The sequence below is a fragment of the Eumetopias jubatus genome, unplaced genomic scaffold (genome assembly GCF_037043125.1).
Source record: "Eumetopias jubatus isolate StellerSeaLion01/CBP00866 unplaced genomic scaffold, mEumJub1_p1.0 scaffold_15, whole genome shotgun sequence".
NCBI lineage: Eukaryota > Metazoa > Chordata > Mammalia > Carnivora > Otariidae > Eumetopias > Eumetopias jubatus.
The window spans coordinates 18,354,357-18,369,615 of record NW_028274821.1 but is presented as its reverse complement, the minus strand read 5'-3'; the positions used below and the strand labels follow the sequence as shown (position 1 = coordinate 18,369,615).

At 40.7% G+C, this 15,259-nt stretch overlaps 1 protein-coding gene across 1 annotated transcript in view; it reads left to right on the top strand.

Annotated features, from left to right (window-relative positions):
* Positions 1 to 15,259, top strand: part of PRUNE2 (prune homolog 2 with BCH domain) — a 197,015-nt gene that overhangs the window by 154,981 nt on the left and 26,775 nt on the right. The window contains exons 10-11 of the mRNA XM_088018802.1: positions 9,851 to 9,930; positions 11,868 to 12,068. Of these exons, the coding sequence (XP_087874928.1) occupies positions 9,851 to 9,930; positions 11,868 to 12,068 (281 nt within the window). The remainder of the gene's footprint in view (positions 1 to 9,850; positions 9,931 to 11,867; positions 12,069 to 15,259) is intronic.

Below are 15,259 nucleotides of genomic sequence, written 5' to 3'. Positions count from 1 at the left end.
CGGGCCCAGAGTGCCATTACTTGGCCATCTGCAGAAGCCATTGCCCCTTGCACTCGAGACTGGCTTCAATTCTGAAGACCAACAGTTGTCCACTTCTCCTCCCTGCCCTTTAGAAGAACCTCGTCCTGGCTTAGCCATGCCCACCCTCGGTTGCTCCCAGTATCAGGGAGGAGCTTTATATTGCTGAGGTAACTTGTGTTAGAGCAACTGCTTCTTTGTAATATCATTTCTCTAAGAGTCAGCTAACATTTCTAAATTCTGTTTTGAAGAAAGCTGACCTGGTTAACAAAAGTGATTTGTTGGTAGGGCATTTTGATCATGGAGTTCCGATATGTAGTGAGACACTGTGAGAAGCATTTTACCAGAAGAGCGGGGCATCTTCACATCTAAATAAGGCATTTATTCGAGTTATTTCTTCATCTCCACCGCATGCTAGGCTCAGTGCTGAGCACCACATGAAGCTCTGTGTGCTTGTGGGGAGGGAGGGATAGGAGTGGGGAGGCCGTCAGGGTGGGGGAGTAGACCAGTTAAGAATAGGTGATTGTAAAAATAGGAAAAATAGCCAATTTCAAGTGAGCACAGGGTGCTTTATAACCTGACCCAACTGTATGGGCTGGGGGAGAGATCAGTGGCCGAGATGTCCAAGCTGAGTTGTAGAAGACAAGCGAGATTAGCAGAGCCAAGCAGGGTGTGGGCAAGAGGAGAGGAAGCTCTAGGTTGGCATGGGGAGGGAGGGGAAGAGCAGGAAGGCCTCATGACCCTTGCCTTCAGGCAGTGGGGAACGCTGAAGGGGTTCAAACAAGAAGGTTAGATTGAGAAGGATATTCAGTTCACTGCTTTGTAGGGTGTAGGGAGTAAAAAATGAGAAGGAGAAAAAGGGAAACGTTCCTGCAAGGAAGGAACGGACGTGAGCATCTACACTCGTGTAAGTGGCATGGGTGAGAATGGACAGGAGAGGTGGGGCAACTCTACGGGACTGGATGGTCAACTGGATTGGGAAAAAATGGTTTAAAAAGAAGGGGAAGTAAGAATGAGTGCTAGTTTGGACGTTTGGGTGCTCAGGTAATAGGTAGAGACATTCCCTGGGGTTTGGAACGTGGTAACTAGCTATTGCTCAATAACGTATCTCAAACTTTAGCAACGTAAAACAACACACATTATTCTCTAACAGTTTCTGTGTGTCAGAAATCCAAGAATGGATCAGCTAGGTGGTTCTGATTCAGGGTCTCTTAGGAAGTGGCTTTCAAGACACCGGCTAGGGCTGCAGTCATTCGAAGGTTTGATGGGGGCCGGAGGAGCTTTTTCCAAGGTGAGTCACTCACCACTCACACCTTGGCAGGCCACCTCAGTTCCTTCCTGGATTTGTCCTGGAAGCCTCAGTTCCCCACCACATGGAGCTCTCCACAGGGCTGCTTGAGTGTCCTTCCAACATGGCAGCAAACCTCTCCCAGTGCGTGACCCAAGAAAGAGCAAAGAGGAAGCCATGGTGCTTTTTAGGACCCTACTCTTAGAAGTCACACACCATCACTTCTACTTTATTCTGTTCTTTAGAAGCAGGTCGCTAAGCTCAACCTAAACTTAAGGGAAGGGGAATTGGGCTTCAACTTTTGCAAGGAGTGTCAAAGAATTTCTGGACCTTTTTTTAAAACCACCACAGAGAATATAGGATGTAGCGGATCTGTGTAGAGGAGATGCTGAATACAGTTTTGTACATGTTGAGTTTAAGATGCCTGTGAGTAATTCAAGCTGTGGGCCATAAATTCACTTCATAAATAATTGTATGCCCATCCCCAGTGGGAGAATATGCCACTTGATATAATCTTCTCAACAACACACAAAGGACTGATAGGTATTAAGGTTTAGAAAACACAGGAAGAGTGTATGGCATATACCCCACAAGAAGGAGGTAGAATTCTCCATGCATCTCTATTCCCAGCCAATGATTTAAATATTATCTGAAAGGCAAATGATTGAAATGATATTATGGCCTCCTCCTATTCCTACTCAGTGTTTCTCAAACTTTAGTCGCCATAAAATTTAGTGTAAAGGATTTTATACACAAAGGATTTTAACCACATATATTATAATTTAGGGAACAATTCAAGAACTTATCCAAGGGTCATTTGGACTACAAGTAATCTCTGCTACCTGCAGAGTTTTAGAACCTGACCCTGGGTAAGGAGACAGCATTGTGTTCCGCTCCTCTGAGAAGCTGAGAACAGATGACATGGTGTGTGGGTTTCTGCAAAATCCCTAGAGAGGTCGGTCTCTGGGCAAATGCCCAGTGCTTCTCTCCCTTACTTTGTCATCTACTTTCCCTTTCATCACCCCCCTCTTATCTGCCCTAGATGGCTGGCTTCTAGGGGCTACAGTGCTTATCTGTTCTAGGGCAAGGAAGCCCAGCTGAGCAGCTCATTGTTGCCAAGAGGCTCATTTTGTGGGCTCAAACCCAGTTTCCTGTTGTGGGACCTAAGCTCCCATCCTTTCCTTGGGATCAGCTTGATTAAGCGGAGTGTGAAGCCCAGTGCAGCCTCTGGCTTGCTTCCCACGGGAATAATTCGGTAAGCGCCCGAGGGTTCACAGAGTGGCAAATACTCTTACCTTAAATTGTGCAGCCTACATTATCAGACAAGAATCCTGAAATGGCAGTCCTCCAACTGTCGGGCTTCAACAGGCTAATTTATGTACTTCACAAAGGAAGGCAGGCACCTCGTGAAAAGTTTTGTTTGGTTTTTCTTTCTTCTTTTTATCGCTGTTTCTAGAAAAAGCAACTTTTTCAGTCCAGTAGATCTTACCTGACTAGAAGGAAGCCAGGAGAATTTTAGGAACTCTGACGTAAAGAAACTGTCCCTGTATATAATCATTTTTCCTAAATATATCAGCATAACCATCCGATATTTTTCTAAAGAACAATTAATGCCTTAACCCGCTACCTTACCTCTTTAAAGCTGTATTTCTTAGTGGCCCATCTTGTCAGAATGATTCTTCTCCAGAAGGCTTGCTGCCTACTTCTAGGCGTACATGCCTGTCGGGAAACATTACCATCTAGAAATGCTGGATGCATGTGTGCCAAGTCTTGGTTCGCTGCTCGTTTCCTATTGAAAAGCACCTGATTTCAGGCCAGGCTAATCCTACAACAACAATGAAATCCTTCCAGATTCAGAAATACTGGAAAGATGTAAAATGTAGAATGTGCTTACTTTTGTACCTGGTCTAAGAAGGCACATTTAATTATGTCCAAGAGTTTTGCATTTGTGGTTCTTCACTAGGTGGTGTCTTGACTGCCATGGTACTGCATGCTAGCTGCTTTAGGAAGAAGCACAAGTACCAGAAACACAAAATCAGCTAATGCACATGTGATCCATTTTCAGATTGGAGAATCCGTTTATGTCACTGTTCCCCCACTTACTGGTGTTCGTGATCATGAGAGGTGGTATGCAGATTCAGTACAAACAGCACTGAATCACAGAAGAGCATGGTTCTTTTTCTGACTTCTTTGGGTTGAGTTGAACTCAGCAAATTCAGTCTACTTTATTTTCTAATATCTGAATTCAAAGCTGTTTATTTTCCTTTAGGATTTTCTCTAGCTGTCTTCACAAATTTTGATTCATAGAGCTTTATTGTCAGTTGCTTACAAATGTGTTTCTCAGTTTCCAAATTGTCTCTCATGATTGGTTTCTAGATGTACGTCCCTAAAGTCAGAGATTATGGTACATGTGATACTGACTTCCGGTATTTTATGAGACATTCTATATAGTCAGTTTTTGTAAGTTTGAAAAATATGGTGTACTTTTACTGAGTGCAGATCCATCCATTAGATCAAGCTATATTATTACATTGTTCAGATGTATATGTTTATGCATTTTTTCAGATTGATTTATAAATTCTTGAGAAGTATATTTAAATTTTCCCTCATGAAATTAATTTTTTCTTATAACTTATGTTCAACTTTTATTTTTGGGCTATGTCATTGAAAGCATGTAGACTCTGGATTATTACATCTTCTGAAGAGTTTTCCCTTTTATCATGAAATAATAACTTTCTTAAGGCTTAAGAAAGCTTTTCTGCCTAAAATCTATCTCGTTTGATATTAATATTGTGATGCTTGCCTTCCTGTGGTTAATATTTTTCTGACTTTTTTTATACCACTTTATTGTCAACACTTCTGCATTATTATTTTTAGATGTTCCTTTTTAAAGCAACATGGCTACTCAGGGTAAGTGCCACTACCAGCTATGACAACCCCAAATCTCAGTGCTTCTGCACAACAAATGTTTAAAAATTATTCTTTAATCATTAGAATTTCTTTCATACTGTTCCTTTTTGGAGGGGGGTGGGTACTTGTATTGCTGATTCTTCCGTCTGCTGCATCTGATGGCAATCCCCCATGGTGTTTTTTCCCTAGTGTAGTTTGTGGTTTGGGTTTTTGGTTTTTTGGTGTGAGCTCATCTTTCAGAGGGTTTTTTCTTTCTCCTAAGTGAATCTCCAGTGAATCCTAGATTGTAAAAGTAACACTATCAAGTGGCTTCACATTTGATACTTCTGGAACCCTAGGGCTCTAGGCCTTCAATGGTCCTAGAGGAATTTTAATTTGAATCTCCTGACTTGGGTTCCCCACATCATTCAGGTGATATAAATTAAAACAGGCTTGGCATACAAGTAGCGTCTCTAATTCTCATAGGTTGCTCTTCATATTCTGCCCAAGATTCCAGGCAGACTTACTTTCCAAGGCCAGAGACTAGAGTTTCTTTTCATCCCCTTTTCATTAAGGGGGCAGTTCTTTAAGGTCTACTGCCTTCTTTAGAAGTTCTGGTCTAGGCTTTTCTTCCAGCACCTGGAGGTCACTTCTCCTGTAGAGCCCTAACTCCTGTGTCCAGTCCAAAATCCTGTGGACTCCTTTTTCATCAGCTTTCTGGAGTAACACTGTTTCTGGCACCTGGGGACTTCCTTTGGTTTCTTTCAAGTTTGGAAATATATTAATTACTTTTTAGGTGCTTTATCTTACACAGCATTTTTTCTTTGTATTTATAATGATACATGACATTACACTTTGCCAGACACTTTCTCTTTTTTTTTTTTTTTTTTTTAGCAAAGAGAGAAAGTCTCAGAGTCAGAGCCCGGGTGTTTCCTCCTTGAATTTAATAGCATTGTTTTATTTTCATTATATTTAATTTATGTGACTATTTTAGGCGAGTGATTTTAAGTCTCCATATATACAAGTGATGCAAATCTTCCTTTCACAATAAGTTTACTTAACTAAAATCAGTCAAAGAAAAACATTAAGTAAATTAACAGGTTCTAGATGGAAAAACCATAAAGATGGTATATAATTACTCAAGTTTATAAAACACTTGAAAGCGTTTGATGTCTTTCTGAGCTTTTGTTCTCGTTTTTTTGAAGTGTTCTTTCATGCTTTAGTAACCCGGACAAGATGTGTACCATCAATATGAGCCTCGGTTGAGAATGTGGGAAATGGGTTTCCCAAATTAGGGCAGAGTATGAATCAGATATTCCCTTCAAAACAAATAATAAAGGCCAGCTGTACCAGTCAGAATGGGCTGGATTAGGATGTGGTGACAGGGAAACTCAACATCTTAGGGGCAAAACACAATAAAAGTTCCTCTCTTCTTTACATATTCAATGAGCTTCAAGTAGGGCCTTCTTCTCCTCAGAGCCACTTGGCTGTGACCTGACAGTGTCCAACTCACCCACCTCGACGGTGAGTAGCCCATGGCACCCTCATACTTGCTCATACCTAATTCTTTGGCCCTACACCTGCCACTTCCACTCTCATTTCATCTGTCAAAGCAAATCACCTGACCACCCTAATTTCAAAGGAGAGCAGGAAAATACAATTTTACCGTGTGCCCAGAAGGCTAAGAGCCAGAACTCTTTGATAAAGAGCAATGAGGATAATAAACCATCCAGCAAACAAACAGTTCTGGATCCATCCTCTAGATGGAGACATGGAGCTGAGAATCTGTTTGGGAGGTCAGCCATAGAAGAATCGGATTTGTATTTTACAGTCCCCTCAGCCTCTTCGGTAGCTCCGTTCTGTATACAGAAAACCCCAAATTAAATAGTGGTTATGGATGGATGAGGTAAAATATTTATCTTCACTCTGGACTGATTTGTTACCTAATAGATCTCGAGAGTCTTACATTATTTATCTTAAAACTCCATCTTGCTCAATTGCCAACAACTCTGGTTGGCTATGTCATTTCTATAAATATTTACGGACCCAAAGCATGAATGTGGTTGAAGTATTTACAATGAACACAACTGAGTTTTTTTCAGGTTTGCCTCTGGGCTATTTGGTTCAGCTTTCCTTCTCTGTCCCGGTGGGTTTCCTAAAATGTCCCTATGGCCTTCTGTAATATCCATAGTTTGTGAGAGTCCCTCTTCTCTGGTCACCCCTGACCACAACCTTCAGCTTTCCCTTCTCCCATGCATGCCAACACTGGCTTTCCAGCACCTTCTTAACAGGGTCTCTGCTCTGTGTTGCAAAAAAGTAATGAGAGAAAAGGGCTCTATTCACTAAAATCAGTGAGTTCAAGGGCACTTATAGGCTCTCTGGAGATCTATGCCGTACTGAAATTTTCTTTTACCTGGGCTTATACCCAACTTGTAGTAACCTTCATTATGTTTTGTCCAACCATGACACATACTTCAATTAAATCCCTAATCCTGATACTATGTCTAAAATGAGGTAATGTAATACCTTAAACTTAGTCAATGCTGTATAATTTATGGAGTACTCACATGTATTATATTTATTCTCCACAGTCACTGTGATATCAGGTGTTTATTATCTCCATTTAAAATCACAAATGTGGTTGGATAATTTTCTCAGAGTTAATCAGAGTTTGTCAGTACTAACATAGAATATAACCCAGAACTATAGCCTCATATCTAGGACTCATTCAATTATTTTATGATGTTGCCCATAACTTACAAACAGAAACAAAACCTACAAATCTTTTTTTTTTTAATTGAAGTATAGTTGACACACAATGTTACATTAGTTTCAGGTGTACAGCATAGTGATTCTATATGTTATGCCGTGTTCACCACAAGTGTGGCTGTCATCTGTCCCCGTACAATGCTGTTACAATACCATATATTCCCTATGCTGTGCCTTTCATTCCCGTGACTTACTCTTTCCATCACTGGAAGACTGTGTCTCCCACTCCCCTTCACTCATTTTGCCCATCCCCCAACTCCCTCCCCTCTGACAACCACCACTTTGTTCTCTGTATTTGTGGGTCTGTTTCTGCTTTTTGTTTGTCTTGTTTGTTTGTTTGTTTATTTTTAACATTCCACATATAAATGAAATCATATTTGTCCTTCATTGGCTGATTTCACTAAGCATAAGACCCTCTACGTCCATCCGTGTTGCCACATAAAAGCTACAAAAAATTGAGAGTGATACTATCTCTTTATTTTAAAGCTCTCATATTTATTTTTGAGCCAAGGCTAGCACCCTTATGTGCTCTGTGAAGTAGGTGCAGCTAAGATGTCTTTTTTTTTTTTAAGGTTGACTTGTAGAGGACTAGAGGAAATAGTGTACATGCGCCGTTAGGTGATTTCAAGCTCAGTAATTCAACTCAACACATGTTTATTGGGCATTGACCTCTACCAGGTGCTGGAGACAAAATAGTAGAGACAGTCATGGTTCCTGTCCTCATGAGGCTTCAAGGCTAATACAGCAGGCAGTTAGAATAGATGACAAAAAGAACTACAGTGATAATGGATAACTTTTCTTTTTTCCTTTTAGTGTTAGTTTTAGGCATCACACATTCTCCCTCTTTTATTGGTGTGGAAACTGAGACACAGAAAGATTAGACAACTTGCCATAGGACACACAGTGAGTGATAGAACTAAGATTGGAACCCAGCTGCTCTTACATACCAATCTGCTACTTTCTAGGTACTGCAGGGTGTATACCAAGGAGAATACACACAGATTACTTCACATGACAAAGAATCATTGTAAAAAAATCTGAAAAGCTGCAGCATCTTGGAAAACCATCCTTCTGGGTCCCAGGACTTTCAAACCTGGGGCCTAGCACAGGTCTTCTCTTTACTCACCACCCCACCTGTATTGCTGGATAATTTGGTTTGCTGCCACCTAGTATGATGTCTCTGTTTGACACCACTTCTCTTGTTCCTGCCCGTATATTATTGTCTTTGACTAACACACCAACCTCTCGCTCACTGTCTTTCTGCCAGGGTGCAGCATTCATTTTATTTTATTTTATTTATTTATTTATTTTAAGATTTTATTTATTTATTTGAGAGAAAGAGAATGAGAGAGAGAGAGCACGAGAGGGAAGAGGGTCAGAGGGAGAAGCCGACCCCCCGCTGAGCAGGGAGCCCGACGCAGGACTCGATCCCGGGGACTCCAGGATCATGGCCTGAGTCGAAGGCAGTCGCCCAACCAATGGAGCCACCCAGGCGCCCGTGCAGCATTCATTTTAGGGAACACACAGGATAGAGGCCTCAGCAAGCATATGGAGAAAGGAACTGCCGGAGGTTGTGTTTTTGGGCTCTTTGGGGTTGATGGGTAACAACACGGGCATTCGGTTCTCTCAGGGAGCAGCACCGAGTGATCGGCGATAGTCACTAGTTTAACCCCATCGTCCCATTTCCACAAGAATGAGGCTCGTCTGTTCTGTTCCTCTATTATCCTCAGCACAGAGTAGGTGCTCACTATCTAGCTGTCGAATAAATGAAGCACTACGTCTCACTAGAGACGAAGCATTTTTTTTTTTTCATCATAGTGCTTTGCTGACAGTAAGGGCTTTGACTTGGATCCTGGAGTTTGATCATCCAGGTAAGCAAATTCCAAATATGGTAGACCCAGATTCAAGTGGAGAAAAGTGTCAATAACCGGGAGGGAGAGATTAAATTTAGAACACTAACACAAAGGTTTATCAGGCTTACATTTAGATTAGTGCCTACATCACAAGGACTCACCCTAGATGAGTGAAGTTACATGGAAGGCATCAAGAAGAAAAATATGTTCTCATGATGAATGGGGATGTACTAAACAAGGAACAGGAGGTAGAAATAGGTCAAGGGGAATTCGCAGTGATCAGTGGTCAGCTTCCTATGAGAACATACACATTTGTCACAGTTTTCTCCAGTATTTTCCTATTCCCCTACAGTCCTGGGCTCAATACCGTTTAGAAAGAAGAGATGGTATCTCGTGACCAGAAATGTCTTCACCAACATATAATTCACCACAAATCTTTACATATTCAAAGAAGGATAGGAAATAACATCAGTTGGTGCCTTCTTAGGAATGTTAGGCGCTTTACATTTATTGCTTAATTTTTCAGCAACTCAACAAGGTAGATGGTATATCTCTGTTTTACTGATGAAGAGAGACCAAAGTCTGCTTTCCTCTGTTGACAGCAGTTTTATATGCTCAAATTTACACAGAGGAAGAGATATATACGAAGTCAGGTCTGTCTTTACTCCAAAGCACGTGTGTTTCCTCTCTTGTTGAAAAAGTATTATTAAATGCCCACCGTAAGTATATTTTATTAGTTATTTGCTTTTCCTGTTTCTGATTCTTCCCTTGGTGTGTGCTTACTTGTGTGAGCTAGTAGGAGAAATGACTTGCTCTGTACACAGAGTAAGATGGGTACCCATGGTTCTCATTCACAGTAACTGCAGAAAGTCTTTATTCTAAACGGGGCCACTTAACGATGGCTTCAGTGTACATACTTGGGTTTATTCCAAGCGAGTTGAAAATGTTATCCTGGAATCTCTGAGTTGCCTTTTCAGAGAAAATTAAATCCCACACAATTTTTTACACTCTCTGCATTTTTTTTTTTTTCTAGACTGCCGTCAGAGGATGTAGGCATGGACATCCCCTTTGAGGAGGGAATGCCAAGCCCCAGTGCTGCAGACATGAGGCCTGGTGAGAGGAGCATTTGTTCATTTCCTTCAGCGCTAGTCTGTATCCAGACCTTGTCATTATTCAGTGAGAGAACCATTTCCTATGCATCCAACTTGTGATTTCAGTGATAAAAGTGAAGAGAAAAAAAAAGTATGTGTGAGGAGGGTGTTAGGCTGGATTTGGTTAATTTCCAAGTTGACTTGACCACTGATACTCACTAGTATGGGCCACCTTTGACCTCCTGGGCCACAGCTGTAACCACCAGTGTGTGGTTAGTGGCTACCATATATCAGAATACCAAATTCTAACTAACATCGACGTTCCCCAGATTTGTACTTCAGTGTGAGAATGTGTGAAATTAAAAAACGTGATGTCAAGAAGGCTCAGTATCCTGATTATTCAAACAAACAAACAAACAAGTACAACCCTACCTGCCATGGGTTTCCAGCTCAGGGCACGTATAAGAAGAATTTTAAATTTCCAGTTGCATCCTATTCTCACTTTGTACTAAGGTCACTCCGTGCACTGTACCAGCTTTTGGGATCATGCCAAGATCCTGAACCCTAATGTTATCAGCCAAGCCTAGAATGAAGCAGGAAAAAGTGAGTCAGTTGTTTATTTATTTTTCAGTCCAAGTATTTAGAGTGCATTTTTCAAGATTCTAGTCATGTCACATAATTATTTTTGAATGTTCTCTGGTCAGATAAGCCTGGTAGCCACTGCATATCCACACTGCTCTTAAAGTTTCACAATGCACTTGTGAATGATACAGGTATTAAGGCTATGGTTATCCTATATGGTAGTGGTTCACTACATGTGGCTATTTAAATTAATTGAAATTTAAAATAAACTTGAAGAGTTCAGTTCTTCAGTTGCACTAGCTTCTTTTCGAGTGCTCAACAACTATATAGAACATTTCTATCATCACCAAAAAACTCTTTTAGACAGCACTGCTCTGAGAATTCCTGTACTATAGAAACCCAATGTTTTTCAAACTTACTGGTCAATAGAAACTTTTTTCAAGTATAATACTTAAAAACATTACATGGAACACAGTTCGGGTGATGTTCTATACAGAGAAAAAATTTTAATGACAAAGAAACAGAATCACTTTCCTTAGGACAAGACCAGAGTTACAATTCCATAACTGAGGGGTATACCAGATGGCCTTTCAAAAATGTGGTGATTAGGAATCCTAAAATTTCTATTTTTAGGCTAACTTTCTACCATTGTTGAATTGGGATTGACTTGGTTAAAAATGACTTCTCCAGCTCTACTTCCATTAAGTGAAAGTCACAGTAGGAGCAAGGTGCAGATTACATTGAGAGGATGGGAGCTACTTCCATGAGCCTTAACATATGAAGACTATCACTTATGATGTAGGAACCAATGTCAAGAAATATTAGTGACTACTTGAGCAAATAATGTAATTTGGGAAGATACCCCAGTTTTATTTAAAAAATAAAATTCCAGTCAAAGAAAGATCACTACAGATCATACGCAGAGTTGTCAGGAACTGCAGAGAAGTATTTTGGGAGTGCCCGTGAACATAATAGATAAATTTCTTATCCTTCATTCCATAGGAGTGAAGTCTACAAGAACCATTATGAGATCTGTGTACACTTAGCTGTTTTTCTTATGCATCATAAAAATTCAATTCATTGTTGTATCATTGTCAAGTTCTGAAACCTGAACAGGGCGGGTCCGAAAACTGGTTTTCTGCTCCTTTTGCAATGGCTCCCACTTTTTATTTCTATGTGGCCAGGACTGATGTGGCTGGGATGAGCCAGTACTGAGGCCTGCTGGTCAAGAAGGGGATCCAAATTCCATGTGAGGGTTTTTAGCAGGTGTGCCTTTGCTTAAAGGCCTTAAAAATGTTTTTCACTGGGGCCCACACCCACTGTTGGCAGCCATGTATATGGTCTAATACTTGATGTTCCTATTTTTTTCTTCTTTAGAACCTCCTAATTCTCTGGATCTTAACGACGCTCATCCTCGGAGAATCAAACTCACAGCCCCAAATATCAATCTTTCTCTGGACCAAAGTGAAGGGTCTGTTCTCTCTGATGATAACCTAGACAGTCCAGATGAAATTGATATCAACGTGGATGAACTCGATACCCCTGACGAAGCAGATTCTTTTGAGTACACTGGGCATGGTAAGTCACCAAGTTGTCAAGGCCAAAGTTATGTGAAAATTGAAAGATGATCTAAGTGGCCCTGGGAACAAACCTCCTATTTTGTTGCTGGTGGCTCCTTTCTGTGATTTCTAAAATCTTTTGTTTGTATCTCAGGTCATAGGTGGCTGTGACAGTTCAGAATATAATAGAGCAGGTATGGTTCACAGAGATCATACATAGTCACTGCTCCTTTGTTAAACACTTATTCTTGGCAAGCCTTGTGGTAAGTCCTGGGGTTGCAGGAAAACTATTACATGCTGTGTTGTAAGAAAATTGGGGCTGGGTTTGCACAGAAAGAGAATTGAATCTGGAAGATAACATGTGGAGCAGAAAAATTAGAGCTTACTAATTTCTCTGTACAACTCCCCCTGTCTGGAATGTTCTTCCTTGAAGATCATTCATGGCTGGCTCCTTCTCTTTATTCAGATCTTAATCAGATGTCACCTTCTCAGAGAGGCCTTCCTTAACCTCTGTCACCAAAGGAGCTCCCCACCTCCCAACCTAGTCACTTTCTATCCCTCTACTTATTTTATTTTCCACGTGTCAGTAATTGAAATCCTATCATTTAACTATTTGGTTTATGTTTATTGTCTTTCCCTTCCCACTAGAATATCTGCTTTGTGAGGGCTGGGACTTTATTCTGTTCATTGCTATATCTCCCGTAAAATAGAAAGGAAGGAGGGATGGCCTCAGGGTGAAGAATAAAAAGGAAGACAAGTGAGAGTTGCTGGATCAAACACTGACATTCCTGATAGGAATATCAGTCTCACTTTAGTTCTTCCTCTTGCTCAGTAAAATCGGGTTTAAGAAATTATACCCAAATACAAAGCATGTGCTTTATAAAATGGCATTACATAGTTTCTAGTTTACAGGGTGGTATTCTCTGACTTGATAATATTTGAAATTCAAAGCAGGAGTATCCTGGACAAAGCTATTGCTTTTATACATTAGGAACATTATTACGGTCAAAAAACAAATACCACGATATGCAATGATGCCCTGACACTTACACAGTGTCATTCCTAGGAGAACATAATTAGGAAATTAGGAAATTCATCAGATTTGCTCATTAATTCAACCAACGATCATTGAGCCACCAGGACTACCACTATGACCAGCACGGATTCAGACCCTGCCTTTACAGAGGCTAAGTCCTCAAGTCAAAAGAATGGGAAATGGCTAAGCTACCTGTGTGACAGTTTCTTCTGTTTAAGTAGAGATTTTATATTGCACCGTGGCCGTGTTCTCAGATTTCTGCAGTCATCTGGGTATTCGACCCTGTAAGTGGAAAGACACAAAGAGAAGGTGAAAGGTCTTGAGTTCATATTCTTTCCTCCCATCCCCAAGACTCTTCCCCAGCTACTCCGTCCACCCCGGCGGCCCCCAGCTGCCCCCAGCTGCCCCAGCCCTTGAACTGCTAATACCTTCCCACGTGAAAGAATCCTGCCTTGCCTCCCATCCCACAGAAGACAGCTGTGGCGTGAGCTGGCCCCTCCCTCTCTCCCCCTGCACTTCCCTGTTGCCCTAGAGAGAGCCATGTCACACCACATCTGAACCTTTTCTGTTTATAAATAGCAAAACTGCCAAGCGAAGTGGCGGTAGCTGAGCAAACTGGTAATTAAAGCTGCCCCTGGCTGACACAGTTCCTTTTATTCCATCAATACTGTTTTGTTGAAGGAACCAGTTTCACAACCACAACCCTACATTTAGGTCTTAAATTCAAAGGATGGAATTTTAATGTAAGTTGAATTGTAAAGCCCACCTTGATTTTCAAATGACAGATGTATCGTCAGACGCTGTTTTAAACCAACAAAAACATTAAGCTTGGAGAACACAAAGGGCATCTGAGTAGCTTTATTTTATAAACAGGCAGCGATAGATAACAGACTCTAGAGGAGAAGTGAGTTCATTTTAGTCCCAGAGTATGAAATCAATGCGTGAAAGCAGCATGTTTGTGGGTTTCTTGTGTGAGCATTTGGAACCAAGTGTATACATCCTAAACAACATTGGAGTTTTGGAGGCACTGTGTTTCAAAATGTTTGGTCAGTGATTTCTTTAATGAACCCTTTCCGAGTGCTTACTGCGCACCAGGATTTGGGCTAGGTGCTTTATAAATATTAAGTATATTAATCCTCAGCTCGGGGAATGTCAGCTCTATGGATAGGTATCCCGTTTAGCCCATTTTAAGATGAGAACACTGAGGCACGGGTTAAATAATTTACCTAAGGTCACATAGCTAGTAAATATCAGAGCCAGCATTCAAACCCTGAGTTATCGTCCTTGACTTCGGGGCCATGCTGCTTCTCCAGAATATACTGACGATGAATAGGAGAGGGTCTTTTACAAGATGAGGCTAACACTCCAGAAGCCAAGCCCGATGGCCCTACCCGTACATTTATTTACATGCCCTTTTATCCGGCCATTTTCCTGATTTCAAGGCTCTTACTTTACCAAGCACTTGAAGAACTTTCATTTGCCTGTTTTATTCTGTAGCTGATGACCAAGCATTCCTGGCAGATTATTTGCCCACAATGTGGTTTTGCTTATGAAACGTTTTTTTGAATCTCACTCTCAAAAGACATTGAATTGGTCTCCATTTCCAAGCAATTTTCTTTAATAATCGTGTCCAAATAGTTGGAAAATACCATTCAAAGTACCAATATAATTAAATCTTGACTTCCTCTGGTACTTAAGTGCCAGAGATACCAAAAACATGTAGATACTGAAGGATTTAGGAGGTCAATCTTTCAAATTAAGGGAGATCTGAGCCTTTTTATAAAAAAAAAATTATTTATTTAATACTAGTCCTAGAAACTTAAAAATATCCAAAGGTGAGAAAAATGATGACCTATTTCTGTTTTCCAAACCCACCTCAGTTATTTTTTTACCATAACTCAGATCTCAGCAAAAGCATTTCATAGGGGAAATGGAAAAATGATAAAGAATTCTAGCCTGAATATTTCTGATAAGGATGGTGTAAGAAACACTCATGTGCTTTTATATTTTTTCCTCCTAGGCTCCTAAGTGATGGTTAGTGACCTCATTTAAGCTACCTTTTCTTTTTTCTTTCTTTCTTTCTTTATTTTTTTATAATTTATTTCTTTATTTGAGAGAGAGAGAGCGAGAGCATGTGAGAGCATGAGGGGGGCAGCAGAGGAAGGTGGGGAGAG